The sequence below is a fragment of the Dermacentor albipictus genome, chromosome 3 (genome assembly GCF_038994185.2).
Source record: "Dermacentor albipictus isolate Rhodes 1998 colony chromosome 3, USDA_Dalb.pri_finalv2, whole genome shotgun sequence".
Lineage (NCBI taxonomy): Eukaryota > Metazoa > Arthropoda > Arachnida > Ixodida > Ixodidae > Dermacentor > Dermacentor albipictus.
This window is the reverse complement of record NC_091823.1, coordinates 143,440,438-143,468,081: the sequence shown is the minus strand read 5'-3', so window position 1 is coordinate 143,468,081 and position 27,644 is coordinate 143,440,438. Positions and strand designations below refer to the sequence as shown.

Here is a 27,644-nt window from a genome sequence, read left to right as displayed (position 1 = left end):
GGGACTGACAACTGTTTCCGCATTTCCCTGTAATTAGTCAGGTTTTAATTACTCTTTCGATTACCTCCTATGTATTAACACACTTTATTTCTATTCAAGCCACTATGAGCTGCTAATGCTGACGTGAACTGCTAACTTGACGGTGATTAAGCACAGTCATTGTGACTACAGGAACTTTCTCAATTCATTTGGTTCCTGCACAGCATGCCATGGCTGCTACATCATCTCTAAGCGCTGTCACAGTAACGTGAAAGCAGCGTGCCCATCACGTGTACGACGAGTGTCCACGAAAGAGCTACTTCCACAAGCGACCACGTCTCGTTCGCCGAAGTGTCGACGGCTGCCGCCGGTGACTGATGCACATTTCAGCCACCAGCGCCAGGAACGGAATCACGGAACCCAACAGTGCCGCAGACACGAAGGTGGCGTTCATGTCTTTCAGGCCCAACGGCTGGAAGCCCTTCTGTCGCTGCGCGCAGCGTCCCCAGTCCGGAAGCATGCGCTCTGTCCACAGGCCCATCAGGCCGGACTCGCGAAGCCAGCCAAGCCTGCGGACATGCAAGCAACGGGAAGATACAGAAGTTCATATTAGAAATGGCAGAGAGGTCGACCTTACATTCGCTCCTCTGGCCTGATACTCTACGTCTGCATAAATCAAAGGAGAAAGTTTACAAGCTAACGTGAGTGGCGTCTTTAAGCTGAAGCGACAAAAGCATAGGAGCTACTTCCGGGGCTGTGTAGGCAGAACTAAACATTGTCTAGATACAGAAAGTTGGCCTAGCTAGCTGGAAACTTTATATTATCGAATATTTGCAACGCCTTTCACAAAAAAGAGAAGGCGACAGGGTGAACACTCGCTGTATAGTCCGCTGCACCAGCCTGAAATCAAATAGACATCCAGAAAACAATGTCCAGTATTCTGTTGCCGCTTTAAATCATAACCTTAAAAATGTCTTGGTACGCAGCCCGTATCTACAACGCGGCAGTCGATATGGAGTCACAAAACGTGCTGAATTCAAAGCGGTAATGCGTTGCTCGTGGCATCGCTCCAGAGAAAGGAAACTGCGTCCCCTTTGCTCACGACTGTACATACTGCCTACGCCGTATGCACACGTAAAACCAGTACACGTGCACGGCGCACGTTCACAGAAGCGTGCGGTTGGCAGGCTCCCGCAATGTGTGCAGTCTTGTACATTTGAAGATGCTGTACCACAACGATGCGTCCAATCCACGATATCGGCGAGGCGAGGCTCACCTCTGGTCCAGGGCGCGGCGGAAAGGTGGGTCGAGCCGCGCGTTGACGTACAGTCCGAAGGAGAGCGTGTTGATGGGCTCGCGGGCCACGTAGAACTGCGCCTGCGGGTAACGCGCGCAGCTGCGGCCCACCACGTAGCGGAAGCTGGTGCGGTCCGACAGCACCACGGCTTTCCCGCGGGCCACCTGTGCCAGGTGGGCGGGTCGGTAGAGCTCGTCGATGGGCACCTGGCCCGCGTGGCGCTCGACCATGCGCCACACGCTGCGCCACACGGCACGATCTGAGCTCTGCGCCGCGTCCCCCACAGTGAATACGTACGGCGACATCGACGTGCAGGCATAAAAAAAATTAAATTATGGGGTTTTACGTGCCAAAACCACTTTCTGATTATGAGGCACGCCGTAGTGGAGAACTCCGAAAATTTCTACCACCTGGGGTTCTTTAACGTGCACCTAAAGACGTGCAGGCATCCAATCAGCAACGAACGAGTTGGGCATTCGTGAATGGCGCTGTCATTGCCAAGTAACTACTACCAGCAAGCGCGTGGAATGAAATCCGCATGCCGGAAACCCGTCGACGCTTCCGAGAACGGGGCACACAGCCATACACCCGTACGGCGGCTTGACTTGGCCGTGAGGCACTCCTATCAAACATTTCACATGCGACATGTTTCACACCGATTGCGCGAACACCAGAAAATGACGCAGGCCGCATTGTGACGCCGAGCAGACGTGCATCCACCGATGAGCTGTGTACGCGGATTGCAGAGAACAGAACTATGACAAAGCGGCAGGCGCGAAAATATGGCGGCTCTCGTTGCGGAGACGAAGCGGACGAAGAGTGGGACGAAGCAATGAAGCGCGAATGACTGTTGCCAACTGTTGGTTCCGCGTTATGCTGGCGGTGTTGGCTTTAGTGGCGTGTGTTGCGGCCGTCTAATTTTTTTATTTCTTTTCCCCAAACAGTATAGCTAGTTCTTTATTACTGTGTCGTTTGGCATTATCTTTTTGTCTTTTTATGCTATTAAGCGGCCAATTATGGCCTCCCAGGTTCGCGCGCGCCAGCTTCGCGCGCAAATCTCGGAGGCCATAAGACAACGCGTTAGGAAATGCCGTTCTTGTCGTTGTTAACGTTTCATCAACGTTTCTTCAACTGAGATAGAGGGGTAGTGTTCCTTTTCCCGGGGGTGGAGAGGGGGCGGTCAAGACGGCATCGCTCAGCGGGGGAGTAGGTTGGTGTTGGTTGTTATCGCGAAATTCGCGAACCCTGTGATTTTTTTATAACGTAAGCATTTCTACACTTTCCCAACAAGAAAAAACCATCCGTCCGTCAGTCCGTACGACACGATATCTTTCAAAATAGAACCCGCAGCAGCGAGTCAATTTACCTTCGTGCTAGCTCTCGCTTTAACGCGACCGAAGCGGCGAGAACACAGCGCTCACGAAGCTCTCAGCTCATGCCGCATTATGCGCTTTTCGCAGATCACTTTCAAGATAGGTGTACGCGCGTCTGTCTTCAAAGCGAAGTAAACGGTGAGAACACAGCGCGTGAAGTTTTCAGCAGTGGGCACACTCTGTCCACAATGCAGTTCGCTTTCAAGATACTGTTCGCGCGGCCGTGCCACAAGCAGCCGCCGCCGGAGAACGGTTGATAATGGTTCGACGCGGATGAGAAGGGCTAAAGAGCGATAACGGCTCAAAAACGAAACGAACGTCACCAGCGCACCTGGCCCCGCCACCTGCAGTACTTTACTTGCGCCGCCGACCAGAGCAGCTCGTGTCGCCGCAGCGCTGTCGCTTATACTTGTCAGATCAAGTCTCATAACATTGATAACGACATGGACTGCGTGTAGATGAGGAAGAGTCACAATGCTTACGCATACTTAGACAAATCCCAGAGGAATTCCTGTGTGATTTTTTTACCGGAAATGTGCAGTCAGCGGTGGGACCCAGAGTTGACAACGCATGTAAGAGGGGTGCCAAGCTTTTTTTTTTTGGTGAGAGTCTTGCCCAGCTCCCAAAGATCTGCTCAAGCTAAGACTTGCTGATGGCTGTATGTGTTTTTTTTTTAATTGTCGCATGCCCTCGAACCACCACGAATCATACAGTGTAATGACATTAGAGCAGTATTCACGTCCAAAGGGAAATGCAGCCGGTAATTGGGCTGCTTAAGGTTTGCGGCCCGGCGGCAGCTGCCCTCCCATCCCCCGTTTCCGTTGACAAGTTAGGGGGAGGGGGCTAGAGCAATGTCACACCCCCTCCCCACAGTGGCGTAGCCAGAAAATTTTTTCGTTTAAGGGGGGGGGGGGGGGGGGCGGTGTCCCAATTGACCGTGGAGTGGGAAGGAGCGGGGCCATTGCCATAGCAGCAAATATTTTACTGTTAGTGAGCGTTACAAGTGCCCGGCGTGCCCCACTTGGCTACGCCACTACTAGCCCCTCCCCCACCCCGCAATCGACGCAAATCGAGCTATCAGAACGTGCATGACACGCATGCATTACATAACATGAATGACATGCCGCGAAGCTGGCATGGATGTCGTCACATCATCATCATCAGCTTATTTCGACGTCCATCGCAGGACAAAAGCTTCTCCAGCGATCTCCAATACCCCTGTCTTGTGCTAACTGGTTCCACGTGTCTTCAAGTTTCCCGATTCCATCACGTCCACATTATTCTCTGCCGTCCTCGACTGTGCTTCCCTTCCCTTAACATCCATTCTGCAACTCCAATAGACCAGCAGTTGTCTCCCTTAGGTATTGTAATGTCTGCCCAGCACGACTTCTTCCTCTTAATGTCAACCACAATATCAGCTATCCCCGTTCGCTCTCTAATCCACATCGCTGTCTTCCTGTCTATTATCGTCATGCCTAATAATTTTCATTCCATCGCTCGTTGCGCGGTCCTCAACGTCTTCCCAAGCTTCTTTGGTAACTTCCAAGTTTCGGCCCCATACGTTAGTAACGGCAGAAAGCAATGATTAGCAGTAAGCTCCCTGGTCATGATTTAGTAATGCCTGCCGTAAGCTCTCCAGCTATTTTTTTATTTTTGTTAATTTTCTTGATCAGAGGCCCCTGCGAGTAATTAACCTCAATAAACGTATTTCTGCGCAGGTTCTAGAGGCTCACTGCCGACCATGACATTCGTTCTCTCGCCAGGCTGCGGAACATTACTTTTCTCTTCTGCATACTAACTCTCAATCAGACTCTTACACTTTCTTCGACAAGCTCCTCAAAAGTTTTTTGCAAATAGTGTGCAACGTTGCTGAGTATGCCAATGTCATTTACAAGCCGTAAGTTGGTGAGCTATTTACCGTTAGCCCTCACTCCTAACCATTCCCAGTCTAACTGGTTGCACACCTTTAAGTATTCAGTGATAGCACTGTAAATATTTTGCCATTGATCATATGAAGCCTTTTGCAGATATCTGGCTATGCAAAGTCTGAGCGTTAGTGTCATCCGTTCGATATCAACAGTCGTGGGAAACTTCATTTTTGACCACTGTTCGGAGCCAGTGCGCTGCTGCCTACATGCCCCGATATAGTCATTCCAGCTACCTGATTCAAGCGCAGGTAGCGCGCGTTTCATGTACAGCCAATATCAACGCCTTAACTGGCAATGTTCATTTACCATATACTGTAAGCTTGTTCACTTACTCCCTTATAATTAGGGTGTAAATTAGAAAGACTAGGGTGTTCCAAGGGTGTTTTCTTGTAGAAAACCCTTTTCCGTTAAGAAAGGGTGTTTCAAGCGTGTTTACAAGGGTGAAAAGATGAATACACCCGCATAACACCCATAAGGGTGTGAAAATATTAAGTGTGTAGGATAATTTCTTTATTTATTCATTTCAGAAATACTCTCAGCCTTCTTGAGGGTCGTTACAGGGAGGGAATAAAGATATGCAATATTACATATGTATGAAGCATAACATGTTTTTACACAAAGAGATGTGCTGTCGAATGCACAAACAAAACTGACATTAGATTCACAAGAAACATATATAACATTCATGGCATATACCTTATCGAAATGTTTGTCAAGCAACGACAAAAACTTGCTGCATCACTTGTATTAACGACAACACACGTCAGCTTATTTCATGACTGCGGTTCCTCGGGGAAAAAGTTATTGTAACGAAAGACTGGATCACCCCGTTGTGATTAGTTCTTTCACTCCGCTTTCCAAGTAATTGTAGCCGTAAACCACGCAGCATTTCGCTTTAAGTTTGTTTCCGTGTACCGCAGCCTAAACAGGTTAATACGTAATAAATACATATTAGTGCAACCGGCAAACACGAGAGAAGCGTCAGCTGTGAGAGGCCGATGTACATCATTCAGGGACGAAATAAGTCCTCTTACGCTGAGCATGGCCACCAGAATACTGTTCGTGAAGAGCAAGGGCCGCACGTGAGGCCTGTGAGCCAAGTCATCGAGGCTCTCGATGCGCGACGCCTCGGAGCGGACGGAGAGACAGGCCTTCATCTGGCCCGCCATCGCGTATGCCAGCACCAACGCCGACAGCCACCACACCACGCGCAGCGACCGCACCGCCACGTATCGCTGGCCGCGCACATCCTCGCCTCCAGAGCCCCCTGCAAGGGCCACACGGCAAACTGTCTTACTGTGTGCAAGGTTCTGCCAGTGTTTCGAGTTCGCACGTAGCACTCGAAGTGCGTCAAAATAAGTTCTTTTGATATGCCGCTTTTATTACACTATGCACGGCACGCAATGTTTCAGAAACCTTCGTCTGTAGTCACCCCCTTTCATTTCTGGAGATCTGTAACTACTTATAAAAAATCGAGAAAGTGATAGAGCACATGGACGAAGCATGCGGTACGAGCACGCGTGGTCTTATTGCAATGTCGGCCTCAACCTTATTTTGCGCCGCATGGAGAGCAAATCGAACGGCTGCCCGATCAGTTAAGTGTGACTCGCACTGCACCAGCCTAAGCCTCTTGGAGCGCAGCTCTTAGGCGCCCGTTCCTGCGTTGAGCGTCAGCCTTGGCGTAACTGGCAGAACGAACGAGCCCACCGAAGGATTAAAAAATATCAGTGCCCTTCCACTGTGTGAAGAAGGATGACCAGCGAGGCTGTGTGTGTGGGCCCTTTAATGGCGAACTGCACCTCCACCGCGGGTTGGTCCGGCAGTACACTATCTTCGATATCGGCCCACGTATGGGGAGTGCTTCACGCCTGCTTCACGCCTGCTTCACCTCCGCGCGGATCCGGCCGATATTGCATTATCTCCGGCATCGGCCCACGCATGGGGAGTTTTCACAGCGAAGCTGTATACCTCTACCGTCCAATGAAATTTCTGTGTCGTCAGCAACAAACTCCCCATACGTGGGTATCCAAGTGCATTGAGTAAGTCCGGCCTTTTGTTCACTAGAGTACGTCGCATTGCGCGCACCTTGCTGCAGGAGGTTGCCCAGGAGGCACAAGAAATGGTGCGTCCAGCGCCGTAGGAAGCCTTGAGCTCGCCGCTCGTTGTCGGCTGCGGCCACGAAGATGCAGCACACGATCAGGGACGCCATCAGGCACAGCCACACCTGCGACACACGTGCCATTGAGCTATGCAAAATACGGAGAAGTTGCGCGCTGAGAACCTAATGAAGTGCCGAACAAATGTATACATTTCCTTTGCCTGCCTTCCCTCAACATGACCCCGGAATAGATGGCTGCCGAAGAGAACCAAATTGCCTCGGTTCGCCGACCACTTAGCCCGAAAACACACTCAGATATTCGCTAAGACAGCTATAGCCTTGAAAAGATTATAACCTTGAAAAGGCTACCTTCCCTTAGGAATTATCAAATTGAAGGTCTCAGGTCTCCCAATCCAATTTGCTTTGATAAAAAGGTAGCAAAAAATTACTTGAAGTTTATTTATTTTGTCCACTGAGTACATCGGGAAGACCGAGGGAAATAAAAACTTCACTCTTACTGCCACATACACTTATATCGAAGTGCTGCGCTACTAACAATGCTCAGTATGTCATGGAGAACCACTTATTCGTGTTATTGTCTTTCAGACATCATGCCCACACTGCCCCCGACCGCCCCAGACATTTATGGCTCCGTGCAGTGATTCGTTCAGTCCATTTACTCGATCTATGCGAATAGTATACGTGAGCCTACGACCCATCAATGCGTTTAGAGGCCGCACGTTATTCTGAGAATCTTTAGCAATCGCTGTCTTAATCGGCAGTCGACGAAATGTGGTCGTCATATTTTATCTTCATCGACATGTTGCAGTTTTCGTGGTTTTGGCCGTCGTGCTGTCGCCATCATACCGCAGCCGTCGCCGTCACCTTTATGATGGAGGCTCGATCAAAGCGCTCAAGTTGTGTGGTTTGAGAGAGCGGCCACGCCTTTATAAAGAGCGTGAAACCGTTCGAGGACGGCTCAGAAAGAATGCAGTAATCCACTCACGGACATGTCGAATGCCCGGAGGAATCCAAAGGATCCCGCTGCCCCGCTGTCCGTCGGCACGGCCGCCAGGATGGTGATTTCGTCCGAGTATACGGCGGCCGTGTACCGCGCCGCCCGGTTGCGCTCGTTCGACGGAACCATCATTCCCATGGCCACGTCGGCCTCCTGCAGTCGCGCGTACACGCCGACTATTGCAACAGAGCTCGCAAAGCGTTTCAGTGAACGCGACACAATTGGGTCGAGTCGGCCCGTGAAGCTATATTCGCACTTTGGGTTCGTGTAAAGGCTAGAGGCCTTTGAACTACATGCAAGTTTCCGGAACACGTGCTTCGCGGATGGCTGCAAGCAAGTGCAGGCGGAAGGTGCTCGAACGTGTTTCACTAATCGATTAAGTGACCATCTTGTGTTTGTTATTAGAAACGCTTGCGACAAGTATAAGAGCTGTCATTAGTACAGAAACCGAAATAAATTTTCAGAAAGGTTCAGCTTTGTCACATGCAATAGGGGACCTCGATATCAAATACAAACTAAATGTAATGTGTCAAGTGCTCATACTTTTGACATTTTTATTCTGAACAGGTATAGATAGAAAGTGAAGTTCCAGACCCGCCCGCATTCTGGAGAGAAAGCTGTGGAGAAACCGACTTCCACTGTTTGAAGACGCCCGGAGCCCTATGAAGGTTATGTAAAGCAGGCCCTAAAGACTCAGCGGCGTTTGTGCTTGTAGTACTCGATTAAGACTCTTGACAATAAGTTGCCGCATTACCCAAAGCATCAATTCTAGAAGCTGTAAGTGTCGTAACTAAAGTGCCTGCATTTTGTCCAGAGTGTCTCAAGAGAGAGAGAGAGCTCATAAGGGAAAGCTAAGAGCGTCTCAAAACATGTAAGGCCAACTATGCCCAAAAGGACTGTGCTTTCTTTCCGGCAGCAGAGCTGTCCTTTCTTTACTCCCGGTCTATAGACCGTTTTTTCGTAGGCGCCGCCATATTGTGAGCTCAGTGGCGCCGCCTATGAGCAGCGCCATACTGGCTTGGGTGAAAGCGGTCTTTTGCATGGCAGGTATACGCTCGGCGGTAGGTTCGGGCGTTTGTTCTCGCGGTCGTGCGGTCTGTTTAGTATGACGTGCGTATCCTACATGGTAAACGGTTCTGTGAGACGTGCTGAAATGGTTTAAGGCGCTATGGCCGGAATTCTCGCTGGCGTTAAGGTGGACGGAACACGCAGCGCGATGTGTGCGCGCATATTTGAGCCTACAATCTGCCTCGGAGATCAATTGTGTATTTCTGAATGTTCTAGTCATTAATGTGACCTTATTGCAGTATTATCCTCTAATTCTAAGCTGCGGTTTAGGAGCCATGAAACATACGCGACGATCGTAACAGCGTGGGTACCGTTCTGCAACGATAGGAGTTGTAATGTTATACTTTGACAAGCGTTCAAACTGTTCGCTGCAGGTTACATTGCGTGACTACTTGGTTCGATGGATGAAGTTTTTGCCCCTGAATAACATAGTTTCGGCAAGTAATAGCAGCATACCTTACAGTCTGAATTAGGCTTGTCCAGCAAAGGGACTGTTTACGAACTGCGCGAGCGTCCTAAGCAGTGGTAGGTGCTGGATTACATATATCTTTGTTCTCTAAACCGCATGGTCCAAGCATACGGCATCAGCGGGTATATATTTATAAACGTTGTGCGGTGTGACTATGCGAGGTCCTATTGCGGCGTTAGCCCGCTTTCTCTTGCTCTTGAAAGATGATGATAACCGAATTTTTTTTTTCGGTTGTGTTCGTTCCGTTCTCTACGACGCACTCACGTATTATGGAAATTTTGTCCTCAAAAATAGGCATCGAATTCTTTCTATGCGATCCCTCTCATATATTATGGCTGTATACAGGCCAACAAGGCAATGCCGAAGCGCACAGCTTACATATGTATCGTGCTGGTTCACCAACCGCAGTGATCGCTGTACTGAGCAGCGCCATCGGCCTCATGCAGGAAGGCTAGCGTAGACATGTGGTAATTTGAAGCCTACTAGACTTGAAATGCGCCAGAACGATGCCGACGCATCACAAATATTTGATAGCGCCTGCAGCTTAGGTGTTTCGTGGGTGCCTTAGGTTGGCCGTGCACGAGCGTGCGCTCTTATGCTTTGTTTTACTCCCTACGCCACGCGATCAGATAGTGAGCAGATTTACCATTTCATGCTGCTAATACAGAGACACCGCTTTCCTTTGTTGAATTAAAACCGATATAAGTTAAATAATTCACAACACATACACACACCGCGACTGATAATGTGCGTACACCGCGGCTGATGAAACGCTTCACATGTTAGCGCCTCCAAGAGATATTTCCGCCTACTGTAGTTACCGATGCACCGAAAGGCTTCCCTGACGACCTTATATGAACGTACATGGCGTAAATTTCACAAAGTACCATCTAAAACAACTCGAAATCGTTCCGCAGCACGCGACAGCGATACTTTCAAGCAGCGCCACGCCGGATCGCCCAAGCCAGAGAGGAGGAAAGGCTTTCCGGGCGCCCTATCCTCCTCGCCCGATGAAACGGTCTATAGCTGCGTGTCGGTATACCGTCGGCATCTGAATAGCTCCCCACTCGCTGTCGCACATGCGCAGTGTTTCCGGCACGACAGACGCGTGTGTGACTGGCGCAAGGTAGGGAGACGCGGTGTCTTTCTCACTCACATCTCGCTGTAGGCGGCCGATGAGTCCCGTGGCTGTGCCGTTGGGAAGCAGATTCCCCAGCGCCCGGTCAGCTGCCAGCTGAAGGCTGTAGCTGTTGGAAAGCGGACAGACAGAGTGACAAATCTCTTTGTTTTGAGAGACAGAAAAGAAAGAAAGAAGGCCGGGATGTTAACCAGAAAATCATCTAGTCGGCTACTCTACACAGGGGGAAGCAAAAAGTGGAATGGAAAGAAGAGAGAGAGGAGAGAAGGGAATGTGTGCACGTGCACTGACACCATCACGAAATTAAAGGCGCTCGCACAATCCTGTCATTTTCAAAAAAGCAAATTAAAACGGCTTTCGCTGCCTTCTGGACCGATGATTAATGGGGACAGTGTTCCAGCAGTGTATGCGCACTAAAGCACTGGACATTAGTTCTCTTTGTATGTCAAATCTAGAGCAGTGGTGCAATATGTGGGTCTATGTTCTCTTTGCCGCCGCTGACATCACATGCAGGGCACTAAGCCATTCCAATAAGCTCTCGTCAAAGCTACTCCCAACCACAACCGACGAAGAAGAGTTGCCTCGCGTCAAGATCGTGGTAATCCACGAAGCATGTACGACATGGGACGGATAATCGTTCGACACGTCAACAGGTGTTATCACATACTCAAGGAGGTTTGAACCTGCTTGAAATATTTTGAATATTATTTTGCATCTGTACACAACTATTCCAGTTACCGCACGGTATCACAGCGAACGCGTGCGCATTTAAAATTTCAAGCCCGACAACGTACGTTTCCCGGGCTTTAATTTTCGTGTACCGATATTTTTTTTTTAATGTACGAAAGAACGAAGTTACAACGAGCAAATTAGGTATTTGATACAAGCACGCTTATACTGCTCCCGTCTATTACACGACACGTCTTCGCTATTACATACGTTTCCAGAGGGCGGTTGAAAAAACGGGAAGTTTTTCAGAAAATAACTGGTTCAAATGTGTTGTTGGAGTTAATTTTCAAATTCCGGCACTTACTTGAAGCGCAGGGACAGCGACAGGGCGTCTAGTACGTCACCCAATAGTCCGCCTAGACGGTCCCCAGACTCGGTCTTCAGTATCACCATGTGGGGCTTGTACTGCAAGTGAGGGCAACAGAACAGCTGCTCGCTGCTTTCCGACACCTTAGTACAGTGCTGAAAGATTTTTATTCACATTGTTACTGCCTCGTAAACAGGACTTCGCTACAGTCGGAATGTTTGGGGCGATTCCAAGTGTGCCACATTAACCTCAATCTGAGCGGAAACTGGGCCCTTCGTCCACCGCTCTCCAGGAGCACGCGTACGCGTGATATTTGTATTATTTCTGCACACTGGCACAGAAAGGCGTCAATTCTTGGCAACTGTAGAACATACGTCGCTACGCAGTCGCGTGACACTAAGTGAATGGCTCGAACAGATTCACGGATCCTCGGACAAATCGAGGTAAGGCCAGCACCTAATTCAGTTCCTTGGAACACTGCGTGTTTCAGAAAATGCATTCAATTTTTTTAAAAGGGAAAATACGATAATTAGGCACTCTCTTCGAGCTTGTTTTCACCACAGAGGCATAGGCCCGTTTTAAAATAATTAGATGTATTCGTCAGACACCTAATTAGGAAAATTATTCCGATTAACGGATTATTCGAAAGAGCTAGACAGACGATTGATCCTAACGAGAAACGAAGCCCGTCTTCCTAGGAGTTCATAACAGTTTCCAGACATGCAAAAAGTTGATGTCGCTAATTTCTGCAGGGTAACAAAATCCGGATGACATCACCCATACAAAATCATAGCTCAGCCTGCTGAAGAGTGTTGCGTAAAACGGATAACACTATAGTTAATTCTTGTATGAAGCACTGTGAAGACGAAGAAAAACGAAAATCGAGGGCACATGCAAGGGCTCCATGTGTTTGTACGTGTTTGCTTCTTATTATTTTTTGGCGTTACAGCACTCAAGTTTCACTAAGACGAAATACCAAGTAACCCAACTGTCCATGCTACTGCAATGAAGAAGTTCAAAGAGCCTACCAGAAAGCTTATGACGCGGAGCGTGGTACCGCTTGCCATTGCCGAGCAACAGCAGGAGTAACTCTGGGCAATCAGAGAGGGATGCCTTCGTGGACACTTCAGCGTTGCTTTTAAGCGCAGCAGCCGTATAACTATAAATCATTCTTATCTTTTGTCTCGTATGTTAAGCGTTAAAGAATGAGAGATCTATCGAGTTTAATGGAAGCGGAACAATGATAGAGTATCGAGCGAGCGAGAGTCGATATGAAAAGCCAATGTTACCCCGGCCTTTCGCCTGCGAAAGTAAACCTCTGGTGTAAAGCTCGACACTTCTGCAAACGGCGTCAGAAAAAAGTGTAAGGCAATCAAAACGGTGAAATAAAAAATAAAAGATGCAACAAAAGGTGTCGATTCTCTGTCTTTCCTCGTGGTATATATATATATATATATATATATATATATATATATATATATATATATATATATATATATATATATTGCGTAGGCTCCGTAACATCTAGTCTACCTAGAAAAGAAATAACAATGCGGTCCATAGTAAAAAAAGACGGTAACCTTCGTAAGAAGGTCAAATTCAGCCATTCAATAACCCGTTGCGGCCACGATTAAAACAATATTCTAAAGTTCTTGCAGCTACCTTAAATGTGCTAAACGTCATAACTTCGAAACCAGAATTGCACAATGTGGGAATAACACTGTGCGAAACTGGCAAATTATTAAATTATTTTTAAGTACTAATACCACTGAAAATCGCATATTATGCTTCAGCTACAATTCAGGTAATTTCACCCACCCTAAGAACGTCGCTAACGTTGTCTGTAACCATTTTAGTGGTGTAGATTTTGTACAGCCAGAACCACCCTTACATAGTGTACCACGCAGTCCCTGTTCGTTTTACTTGTATCCTACAACTTAACGAGAAATATTTAGTTTCATCGTATCACTCGAAACGACTGGTCTTGGCCTAGATTGCATACGGCCCTCGAAATTAAGCTTCTGCATTAAAAAAATTTCACCAGTACTTGCCGACGTAATATATTATTTAAAGAAGGTGTCTTTCCCAAGTGCCTCAAAACGAGTAAGGTAATTGCAATCTTTATAGAAAAGGTGATCAGGAGTGCTTAATTAACTATCGCCCTATCTTCATTTTGTCTTCTTTTAGCAAAGTAATTCAAAAGCTTATTTACAAACGTTTAAGGAATTACTTATTAAAACTTGAGTAAATTTCGTTTTCGAGAGCATTTGTCAACAAAACTTGCACTTATTACGTTTCTAGCAAATTTAATTAGCTCTAGACGAAGGCATATGGGTCAGTGCTCTCTTTACTAAGGCGTTCGATACAATGAAACATCTCATTCTACTACAGAAACTGCTATCTTATAGAATTTCTGGCCCACCATACAGTTAATTTCTGACTATGAAATCAAGAGTTCTACGAAAACTCGTCTGGTCGGTATTGCTCATGCGCTCTTAAATGAGTGAGTGAAAACTTTTATTGAGTCATTCAAGAGTTTGGCGGTTACGAGGTCTCCGTCGTCTTCATCTTCTTGGCGCTGGCAACTTGAGACTTCTCTTCAGCAAGGGTGGGCCCCTATTCCAAGGCTCCACTGAGTCGTGCTGCATCACTCGCGTGCTGCACTAGGGCCCTTTGGGCCGTGAGCTCGCTGCTGGTGAGCCGACTCTCCCATTGCTCCGCACTCGGGTGTTCTTGTTCGTGGAATGCTTTGTTGCGTTCGCACTCCCAGGTGATGTGGTAGAGTGTAGGTGTGGCACCGCACCAAGGGCAGGTGGCCCTGTATTGTGTCGGAAACATCTTATTGAGCACGTGTAAGTTGGGGAAGGAGTTTGTTGGTAGTCTGCGCCAGCTGGTCGCTTGTGAGGGCTTTGTGTGGTAGCGGATATCTAATTCTAGTTCCTCTATGTAAGTTCTAGTTCCTCTATGTATGTATCCCCCCTCGCAAGCCTGTAGGTGAGCCTTCTGAGCATTCGACCGCCCTGCTCGGAACGCTTCGCCTCAAGCTAGGCTGTCTGCCCTTTCGTTCCCCCCTATGCCTACGTGACCCGGGATCCAAATTAGTTTGTGTCTGGGCTTTTCCTTCTCGTCGTCGTCTGCCTTGCTTGCGTTCCCTTTCTTGAAAAGGCTGCACTCATTACTTTCCTGTCGAGAATGCTCTGTCACGCTGATAACACGTACGCCATTCGTGACTTTGAAGTACCGGGTTCGCCGGGTTAACGAAAGGAAATGCGGACAAGACAGATGGCGATTATCGTTGTGTGGCAAGATACGACCCAAAGGGTGTAATTTTGCTTAAAAGTGTAGTCAAGGGTGAAACGGACGCCGACCAAAAATATTAAAAGAAATGAAACCAAGACGTTGCGACATCCCATACAGCGGCTTTGTTCACAAATCAGATTTATGACAAGCCCCCAGTATGGGAGCCGAACCGTCCTGGTTTCTTTTTCTTTTAATGTTTTTGGTCGGCATCAGTTTTCGCTTGACTAAACCCTGACTAGTTCCAGTGAATAGTTCCTTGTCTTCATCTAAAATAATTAATATAGCTATCCCTCAGGGATTATTACTAGGACCATTCTTATTTTCAATATCCATTAAGATTTACGATAAATATTACCACACCCGCTTTCTTTAATTTTTTGTCCCATTGAATACTATTCAGCATTGCTTGTTTTTCACACTACCACCATCTAGTTTGAACTCAAAACCCTGCTTTTTGTTCTCCATATTTCTCCTGACTTTTCTCTTTTTTTTTTGCTGATGAACGCAACCTTTGTATCATGTAGCCTGCTACTGTTGCCACAATTACTCTAACCCCAATTTGTCTAGTGCTAGGAGGTCCCCTGGACAGTTTTTACTTCGGGACCTCCAGTTTGTGTTTTGTGCGTACAACTGATGAAAATAAGTTCAACTTCAAAGTTTTTAAAAATTTTCCCTCGGAATACCTGTATGCCAAAATTTTGCTATTTTATTTATGCCCCATTGCCAGCAATCTCTCGACACCGCATGTATCACAGGCTATAAAGGCCGGCTCAGGCATTATGGCTTTCATTTCTCCTACACGTAATAAGGATTAGTCCAACAAAATATGTATCCATTAGAATGACACCCTGCCTCCTGTGAAGCCTGGTTATTTCTGCGTGGCAACTATATTGTACAAAGCTATAGTTTGATTGATTAAATGGAATTCTGGGGTTTTGAGCGCCAAAACCACGATTCGATAACGAGGCAGGCCGTAATGGGGATTCCGGATGAATTTCGACCACCAGGGGGATCTGTAACGTGCCCCCAATGCATGGGACACAGGCGTTCTTGCATTTCGCCCACATCGAAAGGCGGTCGCCACGGTCGCGATTTGATCCCGCGACCTCGTGCTCAGCAGCGCAACACCATAACCATTACGCCACTGTGTCGGGCAGTTTCGTAAAGTTTATGGTCACAAAGCATCACGTGAGCTGTGAAAAATCCACTTGTGTAGGGCTTTCGTCTTTTATGTTCGATCTCCTAGGTTTCTCTAACGTGCGCCAAAGTAAGGCAGGCGGCAGAAGTGTCCTTGTGTCGGAATGCGCCCGCCGCGGTCGGGATTGCATCGCGACTTCGCCGTGCATGAAATTCGTGACATTTGTTGGCAAAAGTGTTTGTAGGCAAAAGAAGCACTTGAGAAAAAAAAAACAATGAACAGGGGCGCTGCCCTTAAACTAAATTTGTGACATGACAAATAGACAAAACCTTGTCCTACAGGATATTCTATCCTAAGGGACACGGATTTCTGTCCTGTTCTTCTTTCTTCAAGTGCTTGTTTTTTCCAGAAAGAGCTGGAAATGTTGCGAATGAATCGCTTACGGCTAGGACATCCACCAGCTTTAAATGCTCGGCGTAACTGTAATACTGTAACGCTGTAGTTTGCACTGTACTTTGCCGCACCAGCTAATAGCTGAAGTTTGAACATGCGACAAAGGTTAACACAAAGTCAAGCCGTACTTTTGGGATGTTCTTTTCTGGTACTCTTTCTTTTTTCTGTTAAAATTGCTGAATCAGTAAAGCGCGTTACATAATGATCCTTTTATTGTTCATGATGATTACGTTTCACGCGGATTGAGTCAACGCGACATCAGAAATTTTGCTAATGTACCTATGCACACGAGGCCTGCCTGTTTAGTGTAATGAAGAGGTATGAAAGCTACTAAGTTTAGTGCCCGTTCATTTGCGAATGCAACGCAGTCCTTGGGAAAAAACAAGTAGCATGGTCCAGGTGTTGACTCATTCGGCGGCGTCACTCACGCAGTACTGGTACGGAAATTTAAACAAGGTGCCTCAGCCCGTCGTTCAGTTATGCATCATATTCCTTTTTTTGTGTGTGTGCACCAAAGCATATACGTTATCGATGAGGGTGGCACATATATATTTAGTATTTTCGACGTGTACGCTATTAAGTACATGTATTCATTTGAGCGTAATTTTGTTCAATATCATACTGGTGGGCCTTGCAGACGAGCTACCCGAAACAGTGCGTATCAGTACGTACGCGGATGATATCTGTATTTGGTCATCTGGGGTCACACGTCCACAAGTGCGTGCAAGACTCCAACGTGCGGCTACCATAACGGCGAAGTACTTGCGCCGTAGAGGCCTGCAACTCTCAGCAACTAAGTGTGCAGTCCTGGCATTCACGCGCGAATCAATGTCACATTATCCAATCGTTGTCGACGGAACAGCGCTCCCTTTAGTCACCCACCAGAGATATCTTGGCGTGATAATAGACCGCAGCCTTTCTTGGACCAAACATGTTACTGCGCTTAGGGCTAAACTGACCAACTTCATACACGTTCTTCGTGTAATATCAGGACTGAGATGGGGCCCCTCTGAGCGAAGTTTGCTCCAAGTGTACCAGGCACTTTTTGTGGGCTACATACGCTACAGCATGCCTGTGTTATCTAACGTGGGGTCCTCTTGTATACGCACGCTGGAGAGCCTTCAGGCACAAGCACTACGAATATGTCTTGGCTTGCCACGCTGCACGTCAACTAAGGGCACAATAGCGGAAGCATGGGCTTGTCCTATCGACATATACAGGTCTTGTGAACCTGTGCGAACCTATCTTCGCCTGCTAACCAGACACTCACACCATCCACTATCAACACTTCCAAGCACCAACCTTGACTGTGCTTTTTCTAAAGCTATTGCATGTCACGCAAGCATTGTACCTGCAAGATTCCAGACCACCGACATCCCCGTGACACCTCCATGGACATTGCCAAGACCACTAGTGAGGCTTCAGATACCCGGAATTAGGAAGAAATCTCACGTTTCCTCCATTGGCTTGAAGCAGCTCACCCTGTCCCATATATTTACATCATATAGTGGGACTGTACAAGTATATACCGATGGTTCGGTCACGCCATCTGCCGCAACGGCCGCATTTGTCATCCCACAACTTGGAATTACTCAACGATTTCGATTAGACCACAAATCGACATCTACGGCTGCAGAACTTGCGGGAATACGAGAGGCTGTCCGTTTTATGAGAACGCAGACACCCCATAAATGGACGATATTGTGCGATGCCAAATCAGCGCTACAGGCGCTCAAATACTTTTTAAAGAAAGGACCATACTATCTGCTCGTGCTGGAAATCGTCGAACTTTGTCACAGTGCCGAGTTAAGTGGCCACGTGATTACCTTTCAATGGATGCCTAGCCATTGTGGTGTCTTTGGTAATGAACTCGCTGACAGTGAGGCAAGATCGGCCTCCTCTTCCTCTGATGAAGTACGGATTGCCTACTCGCGACTTGACACCAACTCCATGATCAAGGCACTCATGCAGGACCTTACAAAGGCTTACAGAGCCCACCCTGATAATATTCACAGACGTCTACGTACGATTGACCCAGACGGTAAATTCTGTTTGCCCCCGAAGCTTACACGGAGCAAAACATCATTGCTACACAGGATTCGGCTCGGCGTTGCTTTCACCCGTCGCTACGCACACCTCATCGGCCAATCGAACAACCCCGATTGTGTACACTGCCAGATGCCCGAAACACTGCAACACGTACTGTGCGACTGCCCAGCATATATGCTGGAGCGAAGGACGTTAGACAGTTTCCTAGCCAGCGTTGGCAGACAACTACGGTCGGAGGAAGCTATCCTCGGCCCATGGCCCGACACTGCAATTTCAGTGCGTGCAACAAAAGTATTGTTGAAGTTCCTGCAGGACACCAAGCTCGACGAGCGGCTCTAGCGAGGCAACTGTCTCATGTATACATAAGCACTCACCACTTCTCTTATCATCATCATCCATCCCAATACTTTCACTCCCCTTCCCTCTTCCCCAGTGCAGAGTAGCAGACTAGAGCGCACTAGCTCAGCTCGACCTCTCTGTCTTTCCAATCAATAAATTCTATTCATTCATTCACGTTAGTGATCCGTCAAGCAGAAACGGATTGGAAAAGCTTACAAAGGATTTGCGGGACCATGAAGCCCAATTTTATCAAAACGGTACTTCGGTAATTGAAAGGCTAACAGGTCAATCTTCTGGGCAGGGTCCGCAGCGACCGAGGTATACTCGAGAATGAACGATGTACGGTAATTTTTATGGCCGCCTGATTAGCTGAGACAAGCGAATTAAAAAATCAATTCAGTGAGCCCTGGTTCTACGAAATTTGCCATGACAGTTTTACGAAGCGATAAGGGATAACTTTATTACTCATGCAACTCAACAGAGTCACGTGAAAAGAACAAGTGCTAATTTTTTCACAGATCCTGTAACAGTTCAGCATCTGCCCAGATTGGATTGGAGCAAACTTTATTTGTGCCTGCAGTTGGGCGCTCGCGCGCCCCGACGAAGACCTACGTCATCTACGAGGTTGCCGGCGAAAGTAAACGTTTGGTGTGAAGCTCGACGCTTGTGCAAACGGCGGCACAAAAAATAGGACGCAATGATGACGATGATATGGCAACGGCAGTACAATCACGATTGAAGGACGACAGCGTCCAGAAAAACTGGTCCATTAAACATAAACGCATTGGCGCTTACAGAGAAGACTTCGTTCTTCTAATGAAACCACGACGCATATATTTTTCTAGCAAGATGAATTGGCTAAATTTATAGTTTTTATGGGGCGTTTGACATCGCATTTGCAAAGCAAATGTGCACAATGAACTAGCCGATAAGAGTCGCGATGAACGGCTTCGCAGCATATATTATATATAAGATTTCAATAGTGAATAATCTGAATGTTGTTGTGAAAGTAAGCTTATCTGAACGCTTCTGCACTCTTCTTGAAAAACATCAATCACATGGAGAAGACAGGGGGGAGGTTATTATCTCGCTGAGGTGAATGTCGGGAGCTGCGCTGTTATAAATCACAGATATTTATTTACTTCAGGTCTTTCCATCGGGGCACCGTCACGGCTCAATGTCGGTACTTACATTCGCTGTCTACGTGAACAAGCAATACCGCCCTTTTTAACTCGGCGCCGTCATTCAGTGAATGGAGGCCAACGTTCATTTTCCGTAAAAAGTATTTTTATAACTTCCATGAAAGAGACATGTCACTGTCACAAGTCGTACCGGTTGCTGGTTTTCGCCTCGTTACGCATTAATTACGACGAAAGGCGTGCTCCGCTTTGCTCATACGATACTGACACAGGCTCACTCAGAACAAAATATTATGGCAGAACTCATTTCACGGTAACTGTCGACTACAATGCGATTAGCATTCGAGCAATGTAACGAGGCACCGCATTTGAGAAGTCACGTTTATTTAACCTCTGCAGTGGCCCTTCTGAGACTTCTGTTGCTTCGGATACATGTGACATATTCCGGTATTGTCTCACTTTGCTATGGAGCTCGCTTGCTTAGGTCGACAATGAGCATGGCAACATGACGACGACTGTATGACACCGATACAGTGATGACGATGAAATTACAAAGAGGGAACGACGTCGATTGAACGACAAAGGTGGAATGACGACGACAGCGTGGCCGCAATGAGATAACAATTCGTAAATGATTATGATGATGGTGGTATAACGACGTCGAGTGTATGACGACGATGACGTGACGACGAAGGTATTACGACAGCATGACGGAGATCGAATGACGACGATGACAGCCCTACGATGTCATGAGGGCCATGCTAAGACAACTTATTCACGCTAGCAACTGTTTCGCAATGACGCAATGATGACGATGTCAACGGCAGTATAATCACGATTGAAGGGCAACAGCGTAATTACAGTAAAATTACGAAGGAACTACGCTGATGGATTGACGAAGGTGGTATGGCAACGAAGGCCTAATGACAGTAAGATGACGTTATTGGGGTGAAGAAGACGGTGAAACGACAGCGTCATGATGATTGCATGCCGACAGTCGAATGTGGAAGTTGAAATGACGAGGATGGAATGACCGTGACGGTGTTACGACGACGCTATGATGGCGAATGCATGACGACGACGACGATTGCGTGAAACGGCATGAGGACAGTGGTATGACGATTAGCGTATGAGGACAATGGCGTGGCGGCGACTGTATCATGAAGCCGCATGACGACGATGGAGTGAGCACGATGGCATGACGAACGTCGGATGACGACGATGGCAAGACCACACAGCATGACGACGATGGTCTGACAACGGATGCATGATAGCGACCGTCTGACGACGATGGCATAACAATGATGGCATAATTACGACTGAGTGATGATAGTATGATTGCGATAGAATGACGAGGAATGATTGACGTCGATGGAAAGAGGTAGTTGGTATGACGATAATGAGGCGACGTTACTGAAGTGATGTCGATTGTAAAATGTCACGATGACGGCACGACGACAATGGTATGACGACGACTGTGTGACGATAATGGTGTGACTGCGATGGCGTGACGAGAGTTGGATAACGTAGGTAGAACGAGGACGACGAAACGACTGCGATGGCATCACGATGACGGTAGGACAACGAATGCACGAAAACAACGGAAGGACGACGAGACAATGACTACGACGGATGACGAGAGTCGTATGACGAAGATGGAGTGATGACAATGGACCGATATCGGCAGCGTCAGGATGGTGATATGACAATGAATGTATAATGATTGTACGACGACCATGGCGTTACTGCCTAAGGAGGACTAGATCACAAAGCTAAAACGACAACGATGGAACGACGATGATGGTGGTATGAAGACCGTGAGCACATACCTATAGAGGGCCCAAGCAGTTAGACAACTTGGATTAATGGGTCGGCGTAAGCGAGTATAGATAGATAGACTCGAAACTGCTGACGTAGGCAAAGAATGCTAATCGTTTTAATATCCTACCAGAGGTTACCTTCCATATCGCGCCGACGAACGCGGCTCAACCTGGCGCGTGCGAGGGACGAAGGCGAAAGCAAACGCGTCGTCTTCCGTCGCACAAAGGCCGCGTGAGGATGGGATATCATAGCATAAGTTTAGTTACAAGTTGAGTTACTTAAGTGTCTGGAATAATTAGAATTAATTAGAAATCACTGAGATGACCGGGGACGAAAGTCAATGGCATACTAAATTCAACGGCAATACGACCAGCGACAGCACGCCACCGCTGGTCGTATTTCCCTTTGGCGCTCCTCATATTCACGCTGTTCCTCGAGAGTCCTACATATGCGATGCCTACCCATAGCGGTGCTGCGACAACAATGAAATTGGTTGCTACGCCGGTTATTTTACATATGAGAGGCTAGGGACGTCGCAAGCTGCCGCCGCCGCGGCAGCTTGCGCCACAGTAATCTTTACCGAGAAACGTATTCGAGAAACGCTACCTGCTTCGCACTGTTAGCAGGAGTGCCTTATCACCAATGACGTGGTTTGTGTGCTCGTTCTTTATAACATTACGGGGTTTTACGTGCCAAAACCACTTCCTGATTATGAGGCAGGCCGTAGTGGAGGACTCCGGAAATGTCGACCACCTGGGGTTCTTTACCGTGCACCTAAATCTAAGTACACGGGTGTTTTTCGCATTTCACCCCCATCGAAATGCGGCCGCCGCTCCCGGGATTCGATCCCGCAACCTCGTGCTCAGCAGCCCAACGCCATAGCCACTGAGCAACCACGGCGCGTTGTGCTTGTTCTTTATTAAAAAGAATCTTGCGCTTTATGTTCCATAGGGTTTCTTACAATAATAACTAGAAGGAACTGTGGCGCTAGTGTCTACGGGAGCTGCAATTGGGGCGGTTCAGCCAATTGATCGGTTCCGAGATTGCTCGTGCCTCCACGTTTCGCTCCGGTCATCCCATTCGCACGGAGAGAGGGTGAGTTCAGAGATGGGCGTGGCCAGCTCTTCTTCTGCCCAGCAGCACTCACAATCGATGGCTTTTCACGCTTTGCGGGAGCCTTTCGACCGCTCCGGTACTGTTGCTGCGGCTTGGATAAGGCGAGAAAAAAAAATTATTTTTCGTGGCTTTGTGATCTTACTTTGGAAATGACCCCTGACGTTCTACGAGGGACAAAGTGCATGCTTGTGCCCGTTTATTCTCAACTGCGTACTTATTTTTTTTTTTTTTTGCAGGCATACTCCCACTGCATTCCCGTGGGTATGTAGAAGTGGTATACGTCTGCAATGCTTCGTCATGTGCCGGAAACGGGCTATAGTTCACAATCTAAAGGTTATGTGCATGTTTATCGTTTTGCGAGCTGGTTTCAAAGCTATGAATGAGTGGCCTGCTGGTGAAAGGCGCTTGCTTTCTTTGCGTTTCACCGTCGTACAGGGCGTGAAGCAAGACGTAGCATGATCCACCCCCACAAACACGCTGCGATCGGTCCTGCCCTTGGATTTCGGTGCACGTTTGAGAACCCTAGGTGGTCAAAAGTACCGGTAGACCATTACTATGGCATGCCTTATTATTATGTCTTGTTTTTGGCATGTACGCCCCATAATTTATTTATTTATTATTATACTTTCTTTTTTTTTGCCACACCCGCCACAGGAAGGTTTCATCGTGCTACGTCACCAACTGTAATTGGACTCGATATGCTATTTGATGCTGAAATATTTAACCCCGTCTACTGAGAGAAACCAGTGTTGCGTGTATTGACAGGCATCAGCTCACAAGCGAAGGCATTCAAAATTATTCGTTCAATGACTTCGTTGCACCACATGGAGGGCGTGGGTAAGGGTGGTTCGAAAATCATTTTGTCGAAACGATGTCTGACGCTGGACACCAACGCCATATATTTTGCGACACGGGGCCCTTAATTCTATCACGTTAAAACATGAAGAGAGGCATACGCACGTTGAGATCTCGCTCGGTGTGCCTTCCACGGCCGCCTCCACGAGCGCTAGATGATGATGACCATGATGATTTATTGGCATCCCCTTTGAAACGGGGCAGTGGCATATAGTAACCTAGGCATCCTTGAATTAATCAGGTATGCTATGCAGGCTTTTTATAGTAGCGTTTTTGTATGTATCTCCTTAATCTTTTTTCTCTTCCTCGAAACTTATCTGTCCCCTATGTATTGCTACCTATGCCTGTAACGGACCTGATCTTATCAATCTCTTCCCCTGTTTCGTTCCTCCAATACTCTAAACGTCTCTTACGTATTTTGACAGCTGACCGGTTTATGCTTCCGTGTAATTTAAATTCAAGCGTTTCTCGTAGGTCTACGTTACCTACGGGTCTCACTGGATGAATACTTTCGCATTCCATTAGGATGTCCTGCTCCGGATTTTTGGTGCAGCATACACATGCCTCATCTTGTTGCGCATATTTTCTCTGGTATGTTTTTGTCCTTAGGCCATCAGCTCTAGCCTCAAATAGCAAGGAACTGCCTTTGGGTTATCGTACAGATTTTTCCTTCTGATTTCTTTCTTCCCATCCTTGTAAATCTCCATGGTCTTTTTTTTTTGCTTCCATTCCCTGCATCTAATTCACTGTCTCTGTTTCTCTCACTTTCTTTTGGAAGACTCCTGGTTGTCTACTTGCACTTTTAATTACCCTGTAATTGGTTGCCAACTTTCTTGACTTGTTCCTCCATTCTGTGTTCCTGCTTTTGAGGTGCAGATGCTTATGCCACGGCCGCTGTTTCATCTTCACAGACTGGAATGGTTGTCATTTTCGTGTTACGAGTCTGGCGTTGGCAAGCTCGTTCGTAAGTGCTATTTGCCGTTGACTGATCGCCTTTGCTAATATTCACTATCACTATCTGTCTCTTCCTCGGCACAAAGCATTTACTCTGCTTATTTTTTTTTTTGTACTTGGAAACGAAATCGACCAGGCACACGCCTTCGAACTCCAGTGGGCGGTTTTAGTACTTCTGTATTACGTTGTGTTTCCACACCTCCTTGGAATTTTCGTTCTCGAACCACAGATGGTCGCACACTTTGCAACTAAATCCGAAATGTTTATCGAGAAAGTCTCGTCGAAACTTGGCATCCGCACCCTTGAAGTCGTTCACTCGGTCCATCCGGTACCTCTGCCGCCATACTGCGTTGCGAGTCTGGCGTCGTTGCTCATTCGGAGGTGCCCTGGCTCGCGATTGTCGTTTTCGTTCAGCATCGCGGGAACGTTCTTCGTCGGTGATCGTTTCGTGCCGGCGCCGTTCACATCCTCGTTGCTGTTTGCTCCGGCGCTCCTCGTACGCATGCTGTTCTTCAGGTGTACGAACTATACGTCTCCACCCCATCGATAACGCAGCTGTTGAATGGCTCACACACCCTTAGGTTCATACCTCCGTATACGCGGCCTCCCAATTACGCCGACAGAAAAGAATTCTACGCTGGAGTGATGAGCGGCAACGGAGCCAGCTGTGGAAGACGACGGCGCTCGCGCCATTGCTGATGACGAAACATTTTTTTTTTCAAGAACGTCTGTTCTTACCCGCATGCCTGGGACCTCTTTGAGTCCCACGTGTGACAAGAATAGATCAAGCGCGCGTTACAGGTTCCCGAGCCCACATGGGCATGTGCCATTGAGCTTGGACACTTTCTGCACTATCATCAGGATAGGCCCACATGATGATTGTTTTTTTTTCTTTTTTTTTTTGCCGGATGCCGAAAAAACTACGGAAGGTTAGTCATGTACAGCTTTCGCTGTAAAAAAAAAAAGGTGCGGCCTGCCACGTCAGGTGGGCTGCAATGGGAGTGAATGTTTCAGCCGTAGTTGCATTCTCGGCCGCTTGGCTGGGCCGAACGGCGCCAGCTCTCCGGGACGAGACGCTTTGGTTTCCACGGGCGACGGCGTTCGAAGCGCGTTCCTCACGCATTTTCTATGCCATTTTCTATGCGCCGCGGCGGATGACAGCGTTTTCGATGCATGCGGCGGGCCGCACCTTTTATTTTTTAATCCAGCGTTCATGTTTTTGTACTATAACCACCCATTTATTTTGATCCATGTTCCTGAGTCTTTCTTCAAAACTAATTTTGCTCTGTGCTTCTCTGACATAAAAAGACGCCCAAACCAGCACTGCCTCATTTGTGGTTTTACCGTGCGCTCCTAAAGCCAACCGGCCTACCGACCTTTGGTTAACTTCCAAACCCGACAATATATCCTATCTTAACCACGGAATGGTGCTGGCACCATTAGAGCGCTGGCAGCATTTCTCCTTTCCAGCCTCTACGCACCATCTCATGCTTATTGTAACCGCAAACTGTTCTATGTTTAATATTTACTGCATTTCGCTTCTCCTTTATATTCAGTATGTTCGTGGGTGCTTGAGTAAGCCTTTACTTGGTTTATGTATACGCCGAGGTGTTTATATTGCGAGAATATGAGTATGACTTGCTGTTCAACTGATACGACGTCATTACTTGTCTATTCAATTAAGATCATAACTTCCGATTTCTATATGCTTATCTTAAGGCCTAGATTTGTCGCTGCGTTGCCACACATGCTAGCAGCACTATGTCGTGCGCATACATCAGTCAAGTGACTTTCAGTTACCCCTTTTGCCTTTACGAACCTGAGATAAATTAAACCATAATTCACTGTTTTCCAGTCGTGTTTCTATGTCCTTAGCATAAAGCGGGAACAACGATGTAGACAGAGGACATGCTTGCTTCAGGCCTTCGTGAATTTCCACCACTTCATTGCGTTTCCGCCCTTCCCATACAATTTGTACTCAGTTGTCTTTATAAATCTCCCTCAGCGGCTCTCCGAAATCGTGGTCTATGCCTCCGTATACTTGAGAATATCCCATAACAATTCCCTGTCTACATAGTCGTTGTGTCCCTTAATATCTAACTATGCTATCCATAAAATTCTATCTTGAGTTATTGAGACCTCTACGTACTTACTAGTACAAACATATTATCCTCTTCGCGTCTGCCTGGTCTGAACCCATCCTAATCTGGACTCGCTCGCCTGCACGTAGCCTCTCTATTATGACCGGTCCAACAAAGGCAGCTCGACGCTTGTCCTCCTGCCCGCCGCCGAAAGCTATACCTGAAGCAACGATGATCTCCCCCTCTCCCTGTCTTACCCTCACCCTTCGCTTTGCTGTCTTCTTCCGCGGCCTGCACGTCAGTGGTAGCCCCTTCGTGACCATCACTGACGTGTCAGCCACTATTCTCCGGCGTGGAGGTTCCTGCCCCCTTACCTACTCTCGCTGCGGAGCCAGCCCCGTTCGCGGTGCCCGCCTCGAAGCGTCCACCATTTCTACTTTCCGAGTGCTGCTGTTACTGGCTGGAACACCGCGCTGAAATACGAGTGGGGGAGGGTTCCTCGGCTTCATTTGTACGTTGGCTAGCTTATCTTCTACCACCTTCCTCTGCTCTTGAGTTCTTGTTCTAGCTTTCTAACCCGCTTAGGTAGCTTATCCTTCTGCTCTAAAAGGTCTAGTCGCGACCATTGTTCGCATATCCTACAGGCATATCCAACGCGTAGGGACCCTCGCACCCAGAACAACTGACGCCTGGATTCCCTCTGCTATCGACCATTACCTCGTAGTAAAATGGTGTCGTAAAAAAGAAGCGCTACTTGTAGAAAAAATTTTGATAACAAGAAAATACAATTATTCGTTACATACCTGTATGTTACCAAAACCACCAAGAAACTGAAACGCATGAAAAATAACATAGAGAGATCGCTCGTCTAACGTAACACTTCTAACGACCAAATGAGCGAAAACTCAAATAAAAAAACTTTTCGCTTTGACGAGCTGCTCCTGCTGCACTGAGAAGGCACGGCGTGATGCAGTGACCACGCCTGTTCCATTCGG

General features: G+C 47.5%; 1 protein-coding gene across 1 annotated transcript; it reads right to left on the bottom strand.

Annotated features, from left to right (window-relative positions):
- Nucleotides 1-295: 295 nt before the first annotated feature.
- On the bottom strand, nucleotides 296-26,786 carry LOC135905350 (glutamate receptor ionotropic, delta-2-like). The gene is made up of 8 exons (XM_065436381.2): nucleotides 26,722-26,786; nucleotides 11,402-11,502; nucleotides 10,387-10,477; nucleotides 7,682-7,846; nucleotides 6,663-6,801; nucleotides 5,612-5,844; nucleotides 1,256-1,542; nucleotides 296-548 (listed from the first exon to the last, which is right to left on the bottom strand). The coding sequence occupies exons 1-8, from the start codon at nucleotides 26,731-26,733 to the stop codon at nucleotides 296-298; spliced, it is 1,281 nt and encodes a 426-aa protein (XP_065292453.2). The 5' UTR covers nucleotides 26,734-26,786.
- Between the last annotated feature and the right edge of the window lie 858 nt (nucleotides 26,787-27,644).

Bases quoted from the DNA above. Each gene is read 5' to 3' on its own strand.
- LOC135905350 (XM_065436381.2), bottom strand. The intron at 7,847-10,386 runs GTGAGTGAGAAA...GCGCGACTGCAG, and splicing joins TCGGCCGCCTACAGCGAGAT to GAGGCCGACGTGGCCATGGG. The intron at 549-1,255 runs GTGAGCCTCGCC...GCATGTCCGCAG, and splicing joins CGCCGCGCCCTGGACCAGAG to GCTTGGCTGGCTTCGCGAGT.